Source organism: Phyllostomus hastatus, unplaced genomic scaffold (genome assembly GCF_019186645.2).
Source record: "Phyllostomus hastatus isolate PE091 unplaced genomic scaffold, TTU_PhHast_1.1 phas_scaffold_345, whole genome shotgun sequence".
NCBI classification, from domain to species: Eukaryota; Metazoa; Chordata; class Mammalia; order Chiroptera; family Phyllostomidae; genus Phyllostomus; species Phyllostomus hastatus.
This window is the reverse complement of record NW_025334024.1, coordinates 26,613,880-26,635,178: the sequence shown is the minus strand read 5'-3', so window position 1 is coordinate 26,635,178 and position 21,299 is coordinate 26,613,880. Positions and strand designations below refer to the sequence as shown.

Below are 21,299 nucleotides of genomic sequence, written 5' to 3'. Positions count from 1 at the left end.
GGCATGCAGGTACACGCAGGTGTTTCGTCCCTGCCTCTTACTTCCCAATAAATCCCAGAGAGCTTTGGAAAATATTCTTTCTGTAAAAAGGACCGGTAAAGATTCATAGGAAAACGCAGCCTTTCCTGAGCTTGATGGCAACATTGCAACACAGATTTTGATGAAATCCGTGATGGAGTGCAGAGTTGTGCAAGCAAAATCATGGAAATATCGTCAGTTCTTTCTATGTCCCAAACGATGGCTAATGTTGAAAACAGATAAGCCACTTAACCAATGATTTACCTCAACAAAGGGTTGGTGTTAGTAGTACAGGTCCTTCATGGAGGAAAACTGTTCATAGTTTAACTGGTAAGCCGGTGTTATTATAGAGGACAAAATACCTGCAGTCCACACAGAAAGTTTCACTCAGTAAGCAGACTAGAATGTTGTAGTGAAGTGTACTGTTTCAGCTCTCTTAGGTGAACTGGTGACTGTATTCCCACTTCCTTTATTTTTTCTTTATTCATTGCGGATAATTATATAGAAGGCCCGGCAGGAATTTGAGTTCGCCCCGAGGTTGCTCTGGGCTGGCCCGTGGAGGCCGTGGGAGAGAAGGCTGCCCTGCCGGGGCGGGGAGGGGGGCGCCCAGGGCCCCCCGTCCGGGGAGCAGGTTGTCCGCTGCACCGTGACTCAGCTCGCCGGGTCCCGTCTGTGTCCGCCAGGCCACCTGCCCCGACGCAGAGCGAGGCGCACCGTCTCCTCCTTCTTACCCAGGAGCTTCGGGGGTTGACCGTCTGTGTGCGCATTTCATGCCAGTTGCAGTCAAAATCAGTCCTTTCTGCCATTTCCGGTCTTTTTCCTTTAGAAAAGTTCTGTGGTGTATAGATGATTCCTATGTGTATGTGCGTCTGTGTAAACACACATATGCCATTTATATAGCATGGACACACACACACACACACACACACACACACACACAGCATATGTGCTTGAATATAAGCCCAATATTCTTTGAACAACAATCCCTCGGAAGGAGGGCGTCACCTAATAGGTATTTGATTCCTCAGAAAGGACTTTATCACCTGGGGTCCTTCCTTACTTTGTGTGAGCAGCACGGTGCCCTAGGTTCGCCCACTATCCAAAAGAAGAGCGTTCCCGTGAAACCCTCTGCAAGCTGAAATGGTGTAAAGTGAAGAAGCAATTACACTAATTTATATGGAAACATTTTGGAGCATTCCCAGACCCCCCAAATAATCGACTGAATCATACCCAATGACACACAAAACCTGAAGTAACCCTAGTGCGTAGTGAAAGGAGGAGTGATATGATAGACACCCAGCCTGTATACAGTGGAAATAATGTAAGTACAGTACAGCCTCACTTATTGAAAAGACTGACTTCTGTCCTTCAATATAAGATAACAGAACACCACACTGTGCACACCCATCCATCCACTCGAGCAACGAATGGACTTTGTATTTTATCCATTACCGGACGCTGACTGAGAGAGACCACTTTGCTACTGGTAGAACCATTAGTAACTTTGGCAGCCTTCAGGACCCTTGCTCTCTGCATGAAAATAGCACAATGGTGAATGCAGGCAAGTTCAATGCACAGACAATGTCATTATTTCGTTCACCGCAATAAAAATGCTAACTACATTCAGTTCTCTGCTAAGCGTAATGCCCTGACGAGCCGTCTTAGGCGTCTCTGATACCTTGGGCACATCTTGCCAACAGAGGCACGAAGTCACTCGAGATAAAGCAAGGATGCTCAGAGGCAGTTCAAGGTTAAGGTGGCTTGATGCCGAGCTGCTGAGTGAGGTTCCCGGGGAAGGAGCCTGCTGGGGCCCTCTCCCTGTGCGGTGCCGCTACTTCCGTAACAGCTCACTGCAGAGCAGGTGCTGAACGGTCGTTTCATTTTCTTTTGGAAAAACAAAATACGCTTTGGATTTGTTTTCATTGGCGAAAACAGGCGCTATGGTCGTAGGCCTTTGTAGACGTGAAGTGTCGTAACGCGAACCTTTGGAAAGTGGGGGAAACCTGTGTCTGGGAAGACACTGTGCTCTGAAATGTCTTCAGACAGTGCAGGCCGCCGCCGCCGCTTAGAAAGGTTTCTTCACAAAATGGGAAAAGAAAAGAAGCAAAGGTGCTTCACACAGATTTGGCAATTATTCTAGAGGTGAAAGATCACTTTTAAAAAGTAGTTACGTCAGTGGGTATGACAGCCAATAAAAATCTGCAGGATGAATAAATGTTCCAAAAGCCCTGCTGTCGTGCACGTGGACGCCCGGAGCTCGGTCCGGTGTTTGCAGGGGTGGTGCCGTGGAGGGTTCAGATGCTGCCGTGGCTCCAGCGGATTGTGCAGACAGGAAGCGTTGCCCTGGAAACTGGGACTCAGGTTGAGTCTGGATGACTCAAAAGGAGACTCGCGATGAAAAGGGCCCCGATGTTGAAGATACACGTCAGGAGTTGGTTAACTTGTTCCACGAAATGTGACAGTGAACAAAATCATTATTTCTAAATGAATGCTTTAGACAATGTATGATTTAAGTGTACGTCATTAAATGACTACACTTTATAATTGGCATTCAACTAGTTTCTGTCTAAAGTACAGACTTTCAAGTGGGCAAAAATTCTTGTTGTTTTGGTACTCTCTCTCTTATGGGACAAATAAGGGATTGTCTTATATTTTGGGCCACTTTAGAGTCAGCCACCTATAATAATTATTCTTTTTATACAGAAACTGAGGCTTCTTGAGGAGCTCGAAGACACTTGGCTTCCTTATCTGACCCCCAAAGATGATGAATTCTATCAGCAGGTAAGGCCTTTTGATACCTTTATCAGTTTGTAGCAATTTGTTCTGATCCACCTAAGTTTCCCTGCGAAGCCCCTGCCGTCTAGAGAGGTCGAAGGGGACGTGACAGGGTCTGACTCGGTCGTCTCGTGACTCCCTGTCGCCCACAGAAGAAGGACACCCCTGACTTCGCAACCAGCTTTCCGCTGTGAGTTCTGTGCTTCGGCTCAGGGGCCCAGAGTTCCCCCCTTCCTTGCTTCTGCTCGTGCTGTTTCTTCCGCATCAAACGTCCACTTGCCAGACGGCTCGTTCCTCAAGACTTCCCGTAAACATCGCCTCCTTGGTGAGAGGTGCCTCGACCGCCCTCTCCTCCGTGCCGCTGGCCCCCTCGGCAGCACCTCTGCCGTCCCGGTCACACGGCGTTGCCGTTGCGGGGTTCTGCGTCTCTCTCCCGGGGTTAGTCGGAACTCTCTCCATCACGAAGGACAAAACCCCAGAGAAACTCAGTGTGGGGGAAAAGGGGATTTATCGACCTGCCCGAGATGTCTAGGAGCACCAGCTTCCCCAAGGATATCTATGGTTTGAGCACTGTTTGTCTCTGTTTCGTGGGTTGGCTCTCCTCCACGGGACTCCCTGCAGGGGGCGCTCTGCCTGGCGGCAGAACAGGGGTCTGACAGCCCACGGGGGATGGGGTCTTAAGCATGCGGGGTCTCAGAAGAGCACAGTGATTTCTTTTCTCCCGGTTCTATTCGATTCTCCCGGCACTGGTCTCAGCGGCCCGTTTAGACTCACAGGCTCATCCCCGAAGCAGCCTTTGTCTTTAGGGGCGTGAGGCGCCCCCCTGTGCCTCGCCCGGTCTGTGGCCCCACACTCGACGTAGGGTGGGACGTGAGCAGGCCCCCTCACACTGCGTCAACTGTGGGTCAGGGGCGGATGGCTTTCCCCAAGGAGAACCATCCTTTGGGGTCCCGTTCCCCCCAAGAAGGAGGGGGAGGCTGGCTGAGCAGGCAAAAACAGTACACGGTCATCGTTCTTGCCAACGAGAATGTAAACTCTCGGGGCCCGAGAACCGGGGCCTGAGAACCGGGCCACAGCGTCTCCGGGTCGGCGGCAGCCGGCTCGCACTTTTGTAGCAGGTGCTCAGTCTCCATGGCAGGAAGAGAGGAAGGGAGTCCCCCCAGCTAGAGTCCGGGTGTCCTTCTTCCCAGTTCACTGCCCACCCCTGACGCTGTCTCTCACCTCTATTCGCATCGGGTCTCTGCTGTCTTCCATCCCCTGGGCCCTTGGATGGTTGCCCTCGGTTTCCTCTTCGCCCCTCTTCCTTAACCCTTGAAGCGACAGTACATTTTCTTCTTGCAATCGAATGTTTCAGTTTCAGCGTACACCCCATATTACTTTGTATTGGTTTCAGGTGTGCAGTGCCTTTTCTCACCAAGACGTAACTCGGAGCATGCCGGCCCCCACCCGGCCCCCGAGTTTCCAGCCCCACCCCCCGCCCCAGTCACCTTTTTGCAGTGCCTCCGACTGGCTGTGCAGTCTCGGAGCATGGGCCTCCCTGCTGCACCCTCTGCTGACATGCCTCTTTCTTCTTTGCTCCAGGAACTGGCGCGTCATCTGTTCGTCACAGCCCACCTGTCACTTCCTGTAGGGCGCTTGCCTGCCGTTTCTGCAGCCCAGGGAGCTGTCTCTGCTCCCCGTCGTGCATGCCTTTATTAATCCTTCTCTGAGTTTATCATAGCGGTTTTCTTAATTCTACGTCTGTCTCCCTCATCCTCTGTACTACGTACGGTGCCTGGCACCTGGTAGGTGTTTAATTAGTTTGCTTGAGTGGATGAAGGAAAGAACGCACACAGTTTATTTAAAAAACCAGTTCTGTCATAATGGGTAGCGTGACTTGAATTTTGTTTTTGCACACACACACTGCTCTCCAGGGAGACGGCGTCTGGAGAGATTTGCAGGACTTCTGCAGAGATGTTACCTCCCAGAGTACGCCACGCGCTGGCGGATAAGGGCAAACTCAAATGCAAACAGAACAGCGCTCAAGGCCTCTCTTTTAGCTTTCTACTACAAACCCAATGCCAGGGTCTAATCACTTTAAGTGCACCTCCTCAGAAGGCTTAGTGCGTCCACCAGACCTTAGGAAAGTGGATCTGTTCTCTTAAAAGGAAAGGAGAAAATATGTTTTTTTAAAAAGATTTTATTTATTTTTAGAGAGGGAAGTGGGGAGAAAGAGAGAGAGAGAGAGAAACATCAATGTGTGGTTGCTGGGGGTCGTGGCCTGCAACCCAGGCATGTGCCCTGACTGGGAATTGAACTTGGGACACTTTGGTTTGCAGCCTGCGCTCAATCCACTGAGCTACACCAGCCAGGGCAGAAAACACTGTTTAATGGCATGGACACATAGACAGTTCAGCCCTGTCTGGTCACTGAAACAGGCCCTGGCCACGGGAATGCCAGCCCAGCTGCCAGTCAAATAAGACTTGGCGGGTCTGTTTAGTGACCCTCCCAGTGAGCCAGGGACTGTGCTTCGTGTCTTAAAAAAAAAAAAGAAGAAAAACTGAGGCCCAGAGAAGTTTAAAGCGTTCTTCAAGATTTATAAGCGAGCAGCGCCAAGACCAGGATTTGAGCCCAGGCTGGCAGGTTCTGGGGTCTGAACTCGGAACCCCTCTGCCTCCGCCCCCTCATCTCCTGGGGCTCCGGGGCTGTCTGTGCGGAATTCCCTCCCCACCACCGCCTGCCCCCACCCTCCCAGCTCCGTTCCAGGTGTGTCCTGGGTGGCTCCCCTTGATCCACATTCATTAATGACTTACTTAAACAATTGTAGCTAGCTCCCCCTGCCTGTACCAGGTAATGTTATTGGCACTAAAGACGAAGGCGCAAAGAACAGCAAAAGATTCCTGTCCTCTTTGAGCTTATTTCTTGAGGGGCAGGGAGGAGAAAGGGAGTAGAAACTTTTTTTTTAAAGTGAAAAGGAAAAGAAAAAGAAAAATGTCAGAGGGAAGCTGGAGATGAAAAAAAGCAGGTGAGCAGGGTAGGGAATACCGGGCCAGTGGGGGGCTGCACGTAGCGCAGTTCGGAAGGCCTCCTGGGGGGGGGCTTGAACACAGAGCCCGCGGAGGTGTGGGAACCAGCCGTGCAGCACCTGTGGGAAGAACGTTCTGGAAACAGGGAAGAGCAGAGCCCCCAAGGCATGTTTGAGGACAGACAGCACCCCGGGCGACCGTACCCGGAGCCAAGCAAGAGCTGGGAGAGTAGAGAGAGATGGGATCTCAGAGCAGTGGCCAGACTCTGCAGGAACCAGCTCTCTGACTAGAGTGCCGGCCGTGACCCCGAGGGAGGGGACGGGCAGGCACGGGAGGGTCCGGAGCACAGGGGCGGCGGGACCTGACCTGCCTTTTCCTACAGCTCCTCTCGACAAGAGCCTCGCTGTTCGTTTCCTCCTCCCGGGGCTGGTTCCTTGTCTTATTCTTCAAGTTCAAACCTCGCTGTCCTCGACGTCTGCCCAGGACTTCCACCCTCCTCATTCAGGCTCTGGGCCCCCGGCTGTTCCGAGTCTTCACAACCCCCCCTCCCCACCCCACCCCAGCCCGGGTTGTTTCCTCTTGCCAATGCCACCCACCGATCTCAGGTTAGCCCCTCAGCTACCTGCTTCCACCAACACAGCTTTATCCCTCTCCTCCTTGGTGCCCCGCGGGCCCTCCCCAGTGCCTGTGAGTGTGCCTGACCTCTCCCTCCTTGCTTCGTACAGGTGGCTGGGTCTCTCTGGCCCTCAGGTCAAGTTCAAACTCCTCAGCATATCCTGAGGTCATCGACTCGATGCCCTCAGACTACCTCTCTGATCTAATCCCTGCCTGTCTCCCGCCACCGTGTCCAACCTTGAACTATCACACAGAGTTTCCCGCCACCCCTGAGCCTGCCGGGCCCTCTGTCCCTCGCGCTGCTGTGCCTGTGACGATTTCCGAATCCCCTTTTCTGTCTGCCGAGCACCTCCTGACCCTTGCAGACCTTGCTTAACTACTACCTCTTGTGTGGAGTTGCCGGGAGATCCCGCTTGTTTGACTTCCAGAAATGATGAGTCTGACCACTTCTCGTTTCCTCTGCCCCGTACCCAGTAGCCAAAGCCCCTATCATCTTTTTCTCCTAGGGTGGCATCGACCCCCTAACCTCTCCCCTCGCCCCCGACCTTCAGTCTGTTTTAACACAGCATCTCTAGTGCTCTTTCTAAAACGTAAATCAGCTCCTGACCCTTTCTTGCTGGCCCTTAGGTAGACTCCCTTCTTGTTTGGAGTAAGAGCCCGTGACCTTCCATTCACCTACAAAGCCCTGCAGGCCTGGCTGCTGACCGCTGCTGTCCCCACACTTCCTGCTGCTTCTCCTGTCCTCTCCCCCATTCTCGCACCCTCCCCCCCTCCCCCCCCAACCTCTGGCAGCCTTGCTCTGCCCGGAATAAACCACGCAGGCTTCTACCCCGAGGCCTTCGCACTTAGTGTTCCCTCAGCCGGAACTCTCTCCCTGCCCCAGGTCATCTGCCAGGGCTGGTACCCTAGTGTCTCGCATTCCCGTGTGAGGTGTCTCCCCCAGAGCAGCCTTCACCCCTGCACTCCTGCCGACTTGATTGGCGTTGTGTTTCCCCATAGCACTTGGTTCAGTCTCAGACACTATGTATTTCACCAGGTAGACAAGCACAGACTAAATAATTAAGTAAAATACCGTATACGTAGTGAGCTGTACATACCGTGTATTTGTGCACTGTGCCTATAAACACGAGCTCTCAGGGAGCGCCGTATGGAAGGTTTGCTCGCTCTGTCTTCCCAAGACCTAGTGCTGGGCACCTAGGACGTGCTTGATAAACATGAGTTCAGTAAACGAAGGTTTCCCAGATCCCCTTCCCAATGATCTCCTGCCCCCAAAGCAGTGCATTCGTGCTTCTACTGTGGCGTCTTTTCCTGACGCTGGGTTCATATTTCTGTCTGTCTTGTTAAACTGTGACACGCTGCAGAAGAAGGCCTCCTGATGACAGTGTGGACAGTGTCTAGCACATAATGGGTATTCAGTACGTTGTCAATAATTTGTGAAAAGAACTACTGAGGGAATGAGTGAACAAACATACATCTTTGTATCACTTAGTGGCAAACCAGAGGTCACCACAAGACCCCAGGGCCAAACAGGTGTGTAGCCCACCTGTCGGGATGTCTGCAAAGCCATAAGCATTTTGCAGTGAAAGTTACGTCGAGAATACAACTGGTGTGGTGCCAGGTTCTAGAGAGTGTGAAATATGAAGTGCTACCAGTAGGATTTATTAACAGCCAGATTAGAAACACACTCCCTCGAATTGGTGTATCTTAACCCTTTTAAATGAAGGGCATTTCCCAAGTCACTTGGAGATTTTAAATTTTGTTTCCCTCTACGGAAGCTCAGGGTCCATTGGGCCCCAGGTGGGCCTCCTGTAAACTGGTTTCTTATTCATTCAGCACAATGTCCGACTTCTCTGTGGGATGATTCTCTCAGAGGCATCCCTTGACACAAGAGGAGAGGGGAGAATTTTTTTTTTAAAGATTTTATTTATATACTTTTAGAGAGGGAAGGGGAGAGAGAGAGAGAGAGAGAGAGAGAGAGAGAGAGAGAGAGCACAACATCAATGTGTGGTTGCTGGGGGCCATGGCCTGCAACCTAGGCATGTGCCCTGACTGGGAATCGAACCCGTGATGCCTGGTTCACAGCCCGCGCTCAATCCACTGAGCTACGCCAGCCAGGGTGAGGAGAGGGGAGAATTTTTATACAATGGTTTAACGTTGGTAGAAAACACAGCCCATGTTCTAGAGAACCTAGAATTCCACGTCTTTCAGCCATTGATGAAGGCCTGGCATGTTGGCAGCGTATATCTAAGATACCTTTCCAAGTGCTTATTAAACCATATAATCGTCACTTACGTCACAGAATCTTTTGTAGATCTCAAGGAATATATTATGTGACCAGACACGGTTAATACAATTGTGTGACTGTATACTCCCTAGAAAAATGTTAATAGGATCAAATGAAAAAAAAAAAGTTTCCATATTTGGAAATAGGCCAAAAGGTGTTCCAAATTATTGTGTGATCTCTGATGTTCTGTAAACCCCTGTCCAAAATGGAAAGGGTACTTGTTTGTTTGACAGCATGAATTAATATTAAATCATTTTATGTTCAGTTCTTTTCCAGAGTTACTTGCTGTTCTCCTGAAAGAAAAATTTAACAAATGCTACAGGCACTTTTAGGTATCTGGCACTGATCTCATTCCTTTATAAATATTAAGAGAGGGCATTGGGGTGTGGGGTTCTTTTCTCTTGCATTTTTTTGAGATAGCGACAGTATTAGCCAACTATTATTATTTGTATTCATATTTCTTGTAATCAACTCAAAATTTCCTAGAGCATTGAACAATATTCCAAGTCAGTTTTTAAAGCACCAGAACTTATTTTGAAAATTTAGGGCCCTCAGAAACAGTCTCCTGGCAAACATAAGAAGTGTCACGAAATTAAGAAAATTGGAGTGCAATATCTTTCCCCTGATTTTTGTTTTAAAAAAGTATTTTACATTTATTTCAGCCAATTTGAAAAATATACAGCTATCTAAAGGAGAAAATTGAAATTATGCCCAAGTTCACCAAAGATGAGCACCATAAACTTTTGGCCATATTTTCCTCCAAATCTTTTTTTCTGTATTTGCATATGTTCATTTTTTTCTTTTGTACCAAACTAGGATCCTACTGCCTAATCATCATGATACTAATTTCTTGTAAAACAGTAGCTCTTTTACTTATATTTTTCATAAAACAATATAAAATATTGTAAGGTATGGTACTTTGGTACTTCATCTCATGAATGATACACCATTTTCCCTTTCACTGTATTTTTTTGGACCATAAGATGCACCCAGGTTTTAGAGGAGGAAAACAAAATTTTGAAGCAAAAAATATGGTAAAATATTTAATAACATAAATAACATAATAGTTCGTCAATGTAAAGGTGAAGCTGCATTCGGACTGTAAGACGCACCCCCCCATTTTCCTCCCAAATTTGGGGGGGAGGGGGAGTGGGTCTTATAGTCTAAAAAATACGGTAAACTCCTATGGGCATTTTGGTGTTCAGTTTTAAATCATTATGAAGCAAAGTATGATGAATATTCATATAATCTAGATAAGGTTCTCTATTTCCCTATGATAAACTCTTAGAAGCAGAATAACTAATGAAAAGATGAGTATGTGTGGTTTTGATGGATTTTTGCCCAATTGGCTGTAAACTGGGTTGCATTAATTTGCTTTTCTAAGTGCAGGCTATCAGAATATTGGATTTGCACTCACCAACAATGTGTCTTATTACTATAACAGAAGTTTATTTTTTGGAAATTTAATGGACAAAGCTAAATTGAATATAATTTAATACAATTATGTTAATTTATAATTTTTTCTGACTTTGGTGCAGTTCATTTTTTTCTATATTGAAGAGCCTTCTATATTAATAATTTGGGTGAATTTTTCTATTGATTTATATGTATAGTTTTAAAAGTATATATATTTAAATTTAGGATGGTTCCTCATTAAGAATTTTAAGCCCATTTCTGCCAGATGGATTGCAAATATTTTTTCCAGGTAGCATTTGCTTTTTGGTTTTATAATTTTTTATGCAAAAGTTTAAATTCTTGTCTGTGCAAATGTACCAGTCCTTCTCTGTGTAACTGTTTATTGGTAAACTGTGTGCGGGTGTAGTTCACATACCTTAACACTTACCTCTTGAATTTGTGTAATTCCGTAACTGGTGGCAACTTTAGAACATTTCCCGCTCCCCAGAGAAGTCCCTCCTGCCTCCTGGCGTCGTTTTATTTTCCATCTCTCAGCCCAGACACTCACGAGGTGCCGCTTTCTATTGGTCTCCAAGCTTTTCTTCCTTTACTCTGAGAAAGAAGTCTTGCGAATGCATGTTTGAGCCAAGTCCTGGGGGTACAATGGACAACAAAACAGCTGCCACCTCCCTCTTTCAGGAGACTGCTGCCCTGCAGGAGAGATTACGAAACACACCATAGTTCAAATGCACGCCGGTTCAAAGAAATACAGCGTGGGGCAGAAGGGGGTTTGCAGTTATGAGCACGCAAAACACAGTTTGTTCTCGTGTTATGGTGTGTTCGTCATTGTGTTGTTTTCCATGGAAACCGCTGTAAAGCCACCCGTCTGTAGTCACAGAGTGACGGCTGCCATGGAAGGGAGGTGCAGAATGGTGACGGGGCGGGTGGGGTGGAAACTCAGGAAAGGTTTCTCTGAGAAAGAACACCGGAGGCTGAGAGGGGCCTGGCGGGTGGAGTTGGGGGACGGAGGCTGCCTGGAAAGTGGGGGGCTGGGAGGAGAGGCAGGTGTGGTCCGTGGCGAAAGGGACATGAGACATCAGGGAAAAAATTTTTTTTAAATACTTTCCTATGTCATTATTTTTATTTTATTTTATTTATTTATTTTTAGAGAGGGAAGGGAGGGAGAAAGAGAGAGAGAGAGAGAGAAACATCAATGTGCCGTTGCTGGGGGCCGTGACCTGCAACCCAGGCATGTGCCCTGACTGGGAATTGAACTTGCGACACTTTGGTTCGCAGCCTGCGTTCAATCCACTGAGCTATGCCAGCCAGGGCTTCTATGTCATTATTATTATTTTTTATTTTTAGAATGCTGTTTTTAACCTCAAGGTATTTACATGTGATACTCCTGTGGCCACATGAATTTCCAAGGTCCTCAGAGTTATGGTTCCCCTGTGTTCTGTGTATTTCCTGGGGTCTCCAGCCCCAGGACACACTAAACAATACCAGTGAGAGTGGTCTTGGTGCCTGAGTATATCTTTCCAATCTTCTTCCTCTCAGCCCTAAAGGAGTGTGTTCTAAAACAAAAGTTCCTGGGAACTATTGCATCTTAATTTTCTTCAATATTTTTACATTAAGGACTATTAGAATAACACTGGAGTTGTTAAAATGTGGAAAAATTTTCTTCTTAATTATCTTGCGGGTTAGACGTGCTTCAAGGATGCCAAGCCCTTGGGGACTCGCTCAGAGGACAACCAGCTGAGGAATAAAATTAGTTACTGTCCATGGCTCCAGAATGTTCTGTCTCTTGCTCACCACCTTCCAGCGCTCCCCTCGTGAGCTGCGAAAACAGAACGTGTGATATTTCTGTTTTCGAGTTCCCATTGGGATACACGAGGGCTGGAAACTAGGAATTCTGAACCCATCCCTGCGGCCCCCGTGACAGGTCATAGTGGTATGCCACCCAACTCTGCCCTTGGTCACTTTACATTGTGACTCCGCAGCTCAGATAGGGGAGCAAGCCACGCCCACCGTGGAAATCCATCTCTCCTAGGAAATCCATTTCCCCCCCATTCGAACTGATTTTGCTGCTGCCTCCTCCTGCACGCCGTCTTCCTGCCTTCACCTTTCTGGGTTCTGGACCAGCCAGAACAGGCCAGATAACGCTGGAGGAGCAAACAAGCCTCAAATCTCAGTGGCTTCGCCCAACAATATTTCTTGTTCATTTTACACATCATTTGTGGGTTGGCAGAGAGTCACTACCCATTAAAGTAGTGACTCAGGAATTCAAGCAGCCACCAGCTGGCTGCGGCGCCACAGGGAAAAGTGTTCTGGAGGGTCTGGCGCTGACGATGAAGCGCCCCAGGCTAGAAGTGACAGCCATCACCCCTCATTGAGCAGAAGCAGCCGCACGCTTCATCCAGCGCGAGGAGGGAGCCGGGCCGCGTAATCCTCCATCGGGCCCCAGAAGCTGGGCGATGGGGAAGGAATCCAGAACTCTCTGGCAAACAGCCCTAATGACCAGCACGTCTTCTTTGCTAGTGATTCGTTTTACATTTTCCCTGGGAGAAATGGAAGCGCCCGTCTCCCCGCCCTCCCAGCACCCCCAGGCTCAGTCAGCTGCCTACTATCAAATTCACAGTCCTGCGCATGTGTATCTTTTCTCCTTCCAGCCTCATCCAGTATGGGAAGTATTGTTTTTTCTCCTTTCCAAATGCTTGGGCTCATACACTCCTACCAATAATGAGTTTTGAGCGTAAGCAGCGGTGTCCTCCTAAATGCGTAGCAACCGGTTTTCCGGGGTGGGCGACAGCCTTGAGTTTTAGAGTTGCCTAATTTCCCCCATGCGTATCTCCGCCCTCGTCAGTCTCAACCCGGTGTCACCGAACGCGCCACCGGGAAGAGATGCCCACGGTAGGCTGTCTCGAGGTGAAGCCAAGTGACTCCAGCACGCCGTGGGCAGGTTGGAGTCCCAGTACGTACACACACACACATTCTAGTCACGCTTGATTTCTTTCTCTTTTTTTGACTGGTAATAAAACAGTTCTGCTCTCCCCTCCCCACTTCCACACCGGGGGGCTACCCTACAGATCCCGGGGGTGTACCTGTCTCCCTTTGGGAGACTGCTAGTCTAGACACTCAAGGACGGCGCTCCTGCAGCCAGTCACCCCCTCTTGTGCGACGTCAGCCTCCTCCTCTTGTGTCACCCTCATGAGCATGCTGACAAAGCTGAGGGTGCTCTGCTCTCTTCCGCCGTGGTGAACCGTCTCTGATCCAGCCTTCCCCTTCACCAGCGGCTCCGTGTTTCCATCCCGGTCGTAGTGGGACCACTAGACGTTTATATGGACCATCTCTACCTCCTCCCCTTTGGTTCCTCGTGAGCCTACTCTCATGGACACCACTCTGCAGAAAGGGCTCTTGGCATTGTCACCGGTGAGTTCCATGCTGCCAAATCCAGTGGCTCGTGTCTGTTCTGTGCTCCTCTCCCGTGGCCTCTCGTGGGCAGTTGACATGAACTACAATTCCATCCTTATGGGAATGCTCTCTCGGCTTCTGCATTAATGCACTGCTGGTCTCCTTGGCTGAGCCCTTGGGCTCCCTCCTGCATTCGCTGGTTCCCTAGGAGATCTCATTAGTGCCCAGGCCTTTAGAAACCAACCGTGTGCTGACAGCTCCCGCCCTGACCTCCGGAGCCCCGCCTTCTCCCCTTGAGCTCCAGGCATGTGTTTCATTGCCCGCTTACCGTTTCCCCCCAAGGATTTCATAGGTCTCTTCGTGGCCACAGCTCCAAAGCGGAGTTCCCCACTGCTCTCTGTTCTTCCACCCTCCATCTCTGGTTTGCCCCCGCCTTGCTTATTTCAACAAATAGCGAACTGCGGATTCGTTTACTCAATTCAGAAATTCGGAAGTCATCCATAACTTCTTTTTTCACCCCTCGAGTCTAAATCCAGAAGCACATCCTTTTGCTCTGCCAATTCAATATGTATTTTATCTGTCCATTGATCTCTGTCTCTAATCCAGACCATCCTCACATTGCTCCTGCATGGGCGTAATAGTACCTAATAGGATATTCTACTTTCATATTAGCCTCTTTCCGTTCCGTGCCCGGTATTTTTAACTGAGTGATTTTTATCAATGCAAATCAGATGCCTGGGATATGGAGAAGGGTGTGGGCGGGCAGGTAAATGGTGGTGGACGGAGACTTGACTTGGGGTGCCGAACACACAGTTATAGAGTTGTGCACCTGATGCCTATATAATTTTGTTAACTGGTGTCACCCCAATACATTCAGTAACAAGGAAAAAAGGAAAAGAAAAAGTGAAATTACTCGTCTCCCCTTGAATCCTCCAGGTCACTTGCAGTCAAGCCCAGAGTCCGTCCTTTGACCTCCAGGTGTTACCCATCGTCTGCCCTCCTCCTCTTCCTCATCTCTTCTCCCTCTGCCTTTGGCTTTGTTGCTCCGGTGAGGCTGGCCTTCTTTTGTCTCAGCTGCCGGCTGATCTCCGTCCCTCCCCCCAGGATGCTCTTTCCCTTGTTGGTCCATGACCGGCACCTTCTTTTCCTGAAGACCTCAGCTCCTCAGAGAGCGAGCGCTTCCTTACTCTGCGATCTGCCCTTGGTTTCTTGGGGATTACTTTTTCTCACTTGGTTATCTGATTTGGTAGAAAGCTCTGCGAAGGCAGGAACCTAATCTCCGTCTAGCGTTTACTTCCGTAGGTGCTCTGTAGACATATTTTAAGCGGAGAAGAAAGTTCGGGAGAGTCGATGGTCTTGCCCTGTCTAATCACATACCCGGGGATGGTTGAGGGAAGACACGGAAGGCAGGAATGTACGTCACAAGGGTGGGCAGCACAGTACTCAGAAGCCACCCAGTCACACGACATTTTACCAGGGTGAATGTGAAGTCCTGCACTTTGGTTTAAAAAAAAAAAAGGTCATTGCATTGTAGGGAAGGAGGGGACTCTGGCTTGATACCCATTCACATGTCAAGTGCTGGGAGCGGGAGGTGCTGGCTGAGAAGGTAGTGCCGTTGGAAGCTGCGTCCGGAAAGCCGCGTCATTCCACGTTCGGGAGACTCATCCAGCAGGACCCTCCTCCGCGGACATCCGTAGAACTAGTCCAACTTTCTGCACTGCAGTGGGGTGCCCTGCTCACTCATTTACTCACTCTTTCATTCAAAAGTTGGTGCGCATATTCTGGACACTAGTGTCAGAGCTGAGAACAAAATCGTCCCCGCTCTCCTGTTCCTGGGTCTCAGCGCCCCACTCCCAGAGAGAAGTGGTCTCTCCCCGAGGTGACTCTGTTGAAGCAGAAACCAGGGCGTCATCTGTGGAGACGCCCTGCGATCTAGGGGTCAAGAAGCCCCGCTCTGGAGTGAGTCCGGGGCCTTCAGACTTCAGCTGCAGTGCCCACCCGCCGGGTGACTCGGGCCAGGGTTTTAAGGTGTCTCCGGGCTGCAGTGTCCCCATCCGTGAATGGAAGGTCGGAACAGCACTGCCCCTGAAAGCCGTGGGAAGTAAAGTAAATGAGTTTGTGTACGTCAGTCCCTGAGAATAGTGCCCGGCCCATACACAGGAAGCACTGAATACATAGGGGATGGGCAGTTAATTGATAGAATTACGTGTCCTGGAGGGCCAGGGGCTGGAAGACGGAGGGCGGAAGTGGTCATGGGCGGGGGGTGCTGAGAGATCAAAGCCTAAATTATTTTGTTTCTGTGTTAAAGGTTGCTACTCAAGCTTGGACCTGCAGTCTCGACTGCAGAGTTGGTGACAGTTGTGTTACTTAGCCCTTTATTTTAGGCTAGAGAGGTGTGAATCCTCTTTAGAAGTACCACTGGCCGGGTTTTAAAAATTCATTTATTTCCCCTCATGCCTGTAAGGACATGCCTTTTGGCAGTGCTGACATCCACCCCCTCGATAAACACACATTTTTGCTCTGGTTTTGCTCCAGTGGCAGCTGAAATACCCCAAACTCGTCCTCCGAGAAGCCGGCGGCGTCCCCGAGCAGCTCCACCGGGAGGTCCAGGACGCCTTCGGGGCCCTGCACAAGCACGGCTGCCTGTTTCGGGACCTGGTGCGGGTCCAGGGCAAAGACGTGCTCACGCCGGTCTCGCGCATCCTCATCGGCAACCCCGGCTGCACCTACAAGTACCTGAACACCAGGCTCTTCACCGTCCCCTGGCCCGTGAGGGGCTCCGCCGTGCACTACCACGAGGCGGAGATCGCGGCCGCCTGCCAGGCCTTCCTCAAGCTCAACGAGTACCTGCGCATCGAGACCATCCAGACCTGGGAGGAGCTGGTGGCCAAGGACCGAGCGAACATCGACGTGGTGCCTGTGTGCATAGGGCCGGATTTCCCCCGGGTGGGCTTGGGCGCCTTCGACGGGCAAGACGAAGTGGACATTAGGAACAGGTCCGCGTACAACGTGACTTTGCTGAACTTCATGGATCCGCAGAAAATGCCCTACCTGAAAGAGGAGCCGTATTTCGGCATGGGGAAGATGGCGGTGAGCTGGCACCACGACGAGAACCTGGTGGACAGGTCGGCCGTGGCGGTGTACAGTTACAGCTGTGACGGTACGGTCCGCTCGGCGGGGCAGCCGCCCGAGTGTCCCTGAGCGTACGCGTGAGTGTGCATGCGTGTGCGTGTGTGTGTGTGTGTGTGTGCATGTGTATGAACACAGGCGTTGTGTGTCCTTTTTAGGCTAGCCACAGCCGCCAGTCTGCAGAACACACCTCTTGCTCACGCAGCTGTGCCGTCTGGCTCGCTGTCACTCTGACACAGCTTGTAAGCGTGACCGTCACTGTGTCCTTCCCGGGCCCCGCAGAGCGGCGTCTTGGTTTCTTTCATACAGCGAGTGCCTTTCTCTCGAGCGCGGAGAAGGTTGGGAAGCTGCTGATAAAGCGTCAGGAAAACAAAAATCTGTGCAATCTCTCCAGGTTCCCGCAGGTGCACGTTCCTTGTTTTGCCAAAATATTTTATTGTGGTTGACGTCCCTGCCTTAGGAGGACTTGTCGAACACAGCCTTGTTCCTGACTTCCTCCCGTCCTGACTGGCGGGTTTGTAAGCAGACTCTCTGTCTGGGAAACTCTCCAGCCCCCCACTTGTCCTGAGCGTTGAGACCTAACAGGTGGGCGCGGTGGACTCTTTCTCCCGGACCCCTTGCAGCGCAGATCACAGGCTACCTTTTTTTTTTGTGGCCAGCCCCAATTTTCCTCCTGTTGCTCAGTTTCGGTGTGTTGGGGGTTTCTAGTATAGTCCTTCAGGACAGGGCTATTACCAAGGTGGCTGGAGCTGCTGGGCACCGTGTGATCCCCACCGGCTCCCTCTTTTTGCCTGACCCTCTGACAAAGGAACACAAGACAGGGGTTTGCTCTCCTCCCTGTTTCTCTCTTCTGCTTGTATGTTGAAAGATGCCTGGGAAACCAGAGCTCTTGATAGCGCCCGAGGGAGTGAACTGGAACTTGTAAGGGTTGGTGTTTTCTGACGACATTATTTTTTTAAATTGGATCTTGTTGTTGTTGCTAGTTTTTTTTGTTTACTGAAATGACTGTTTTGCAAAAAGGGAACGGAAAAAAGAAATTCTCGTGGTTCTCTTTTAATTTCTTACCGTGTGTTTCCCAGTCTCAGAATGTTCCTCAGGATACCTAAGCTATTTTCTGACTTGACCTCAGGCCTTGAGCCCGAAACAAGGGACTAGTTCAGCGGCTGGAAATCTCACCAGGTTCCTTGGCGTCTCAAATGCTGATGCGGACTTAAGAAAATCACTTGGAGGGGATTTGATGCCGGCCTAATGGAAGGCACTGAGATCCTCTGATCTTTAATGAGGCCTCGCCAGGGCTCTGAGAACTCTCACGTCCGAGAACTCTGATGTGAACCAACAATGGAGTCTGTCGGTTTCCTCCTTAAGGAGGCAGCGCTGTGAGGCGGAGGCCGCGGTATGGGGTGCCCGCGGCGGCCACAAAGGTGTCTTTGTGCTCCGGGTCCTCTCGGCCCTGCAGCTTAATGGCCCCATTGTCCTCCCAGAGTGTGGGTGACCCAGTCGTTCCTGAAATCTAGAATATCTCTCAAAAGGAATTTAAATTTTTAATGAATAGTTTCTGTGGTCAGGACTAGTTAAGACTGATAAAGCGTACGTATGCTCATAACCTCATAAAGGTTTACCCTTCGGCTTTCACCTGGAGTGGGGAACCGCAGGGCTGGAATCGGTGACCCCCGAGATTCCCAGAAGTCTGTCTAATCATAATGGCAATACTGGGAGCTCTCCTTAATTGGAGCTGCACCTACTATGTGCCACCCACCAGGATAAGCATTTTCCATGTATTAACTTACTCTTTACAGCAACCCCATGGTCGAAGTACTACCGTTATCCTCATTTTACAGATGAAACTAAGGCACGGAAGGATGATTAACTTTTCCACGGCTATACAGTATGGATTAGCAGGATTTGAACCTGTGCACTTGGGCTCCAGAGTCCTAACAGCTTTGGCCGGATGCCCCCTCAGCAGGTGTTTCCTGTCCCCGCAGTGTAGGTTTCTCTGGGACCCGGATGTGTTTAAATGCCCACCCCTGGACCAGTTAAAGGAACGTTCTACCTGCTCTCCCCTGCAGGTCCCGGCACCCTCACCTCCCTCTCCCCACAGCGTCGGCTGTGTCTTTCCACGCAGCCTCTGGGATGACGAGACGTCGTTAGCTCTGTGAAGTGGGGCCTTACACGACGTCTCGGGCTGCACGTGTGAGAGTGGGCCAGCTGGTTTACAGTGCACGTACCTTGAGAGTGTTTGGTGGGGCATCCCTCCCACGTGACTTCTTCCAGGCGACGAGGGACATGCTTGTTTCCCTGGCCTCCTTAGAGTCCTGCCAGAGGTCTGTCCGGGCAGACTCGGGGAGAGCCCTTCAGGTTAACATCGTGTCTGGGGCTGGGAAGGGCTTGGAAAGGGCAGCGTGGACACTGCAGACACACGGTACTGTTTTCTGGGCCCCTGAACTTGTTTGTTGCACATTTGCTAAGGGAGGTTCCGTGACCTGTTCTGGATAGCACGGAGGCTCCGAAGGTCAATCAGACGCCCTTCTTGCCTTGAAAGTATAGGCGAGGGGAGGTGAGCTCCCGTGATTCGATGACGGAATGCTGAACATCCGGTTTGGAAGGGACTTTGGAAATCACCCAGCTGAAGCCTCTCATTTCACAGATGGAAGCTGAAGCCTCTCATTTCACAGATGGAACCATGGAGGTGGGGAGAATGGACGTGACTTGTCCAAGGTGCCACTGTTACTTAGTGACGAGAGGGTGCTCTGGGAAGATTCCTGTAAGATGCATGGACAGTTCAGAAAAGAGGCGATTATCTCCTGGTGAAATTACCTCCTGGTGAAATTACATTCATTGAAGCTTAAGATCTTTCTGGACTTTGATCTCGATGTCTTTTCCCAGTGAAATCTTCATGTAGGTTTACAGTGAGCTGGTCACTCCTCTTCGGTTTATGTCTCCGAGAAGTAATGTATATAGGATACGTGTAATTATACACCAAAGTCATTGGCTTCCCAAGCAGTTCTAGTTAATAGATCTCTCCAGTAGGGAGATTGGAATGGTATGATTTTTAATCAGGAGTGGCTTTGAGGGACCATGTATGAATAGGCAGAGCATTTGATTGTTCTGTTCTAGCTTTGCTGGCAGTTGCAAGTTATTCTAGGATATTAAACAAACAAACAAACAAACAAACAAACAAAACACAGCCCCACCAATTTCAGCAGGGAAGGCATGACAAACTCATTGTCTAATATGGTCCTGCACCTTGTTCTCACACTGGAACACCTTCATAAAGATCACTGATTGGTTACCATTTTTGTTCACTTGGAAGGAAACATTGTCTTTACAGGAAGACTTTCTGGGACATTGTCTTTACAGGAAGAGCAATTCTTCAGGTATTTCAGGGCCAAAGATCGCCAAATATTGTATTCAGGGTCCACCTGTGGTGTAGCACGTGTCAGAGTTGTATTTTTTTTTTTAACGATGAATAAAATTCCACTGTCTGTCTGTGTTCCCTTTTCTTCATTCATCCATCGCTGGACACCTGGTGTGTTCCCCTCTTTTGGCTATTGCGAATAATGCCGTGGTGAGCATTGTACAAATATCTGTTCGAGCCCCTGGTTTTACTTCTTCCGTGTACTTAGTCTGAGAGTGCCGGATCCAATGATAATTGTATGTTTATGGTTTTCGAGCAGCTCCCATACTGTTTTGCACGATGATCGCTCCCTTTTACAGTCCCACCAGCAGAGCATCGTTTGTCTGCATCTGCACCGACACTTGTTTCTGCCTGTGTCTGTCTTGTAGTTGTTAAGGAATAGCCATCCCAGTCGGTGTGAAGCCATTTATACTGCCTTTCCCTAACGACTGACGATGCTGGGCATCTTTTCACGTGCTCCTTGGTCACTTGTTTATCTTCTTTGCAGAAAGGTCTATGCACGTCCTTTGCCCATTGTTAGCTTTTGTTGTTTTTTTTTTTTAAATCGTTGAGTGTTAGGACTTCTTTATGTATTATGATCTCAGCCTCTTATCAGATAAGTGAGTTGCAAATATTTTCTCCAAAAATTGGCTGAACTTTTAATGATGTATTCATGTTAACGAGCAGGAGACAAGAGGACCAACTGGAGTGGAACAAGCTTTATTGTGTATGACACAGGCGGGCAATTAAATCCCGTGCTGTTGAATGACATCCTGCGTGTTGATATCAATTAGCTGTGGGACCTGAGGCAAGTTGCGTCAATTCTTCCTGACTCAGTTCTCTCGTTTGCGAGAGTGGTAAGAACCGAGGGACTCCCACCTCAGGATTGAGAGGGTTAAACCTGTGGGAAATGCTGAGAAGGTAACAGTGTTTAGCACATAGTAAGAATGCAGTAAATGTTATTTTACGTTTTTATGCAAATTATCCATTTTGTTAGGCAAAAAATAGCAGTTATCTGTGCCTTTTCTCTCCCTTTGCATTTCCTCAGAGGCAAGCGGTTCTTACTCTTTTCTTTCAGGCAGTGCTTTTGAAAGAAAGCATTGTACTTACATTGTTTGGGGCATTATTGATAGGCTTCCAACACGGAAAGTGAGGTTTGACTTTGCCCTCTCTGCTCTCCCCGTCCACCACATGTGGGCACTCTTCCCGGTCCCCTCAGTCCTGAGACGGGTGCGCCCCAGTTACACCGGCATGCAGCCTTTGGTTCCCGTGT

General features: G+C 49.5%; 1 protein-coding gene across 2 annotated transcripts in view; it reads left to right on the top strand.

Moving 5' to 3' along the window:
* FTO (FTO alpha-ketoglutarate dependent dioxygenase) overlaps positions 1-21,299 on the top strand; it is a 311,141-nt gene that overhangs the window by 79,988 nt on the left and 209,854 nt on the right. For both annotated transcript variants that reach the window (XM_045819071.1, XM_045819070.1), the window contains exons 2-3: positions 2,722-2,799; positions 16,039-16,663. In XM_045819071.1, coding sequence (XP_045675027.1) covers positions 2,722-2,799; positions 16,039-16,663 — 703 coding nt within the window. The remainder of the gene's footprint in view (positions 1-2,721; positions 2,800-16,038; positions 16,664-21,299) is intronic.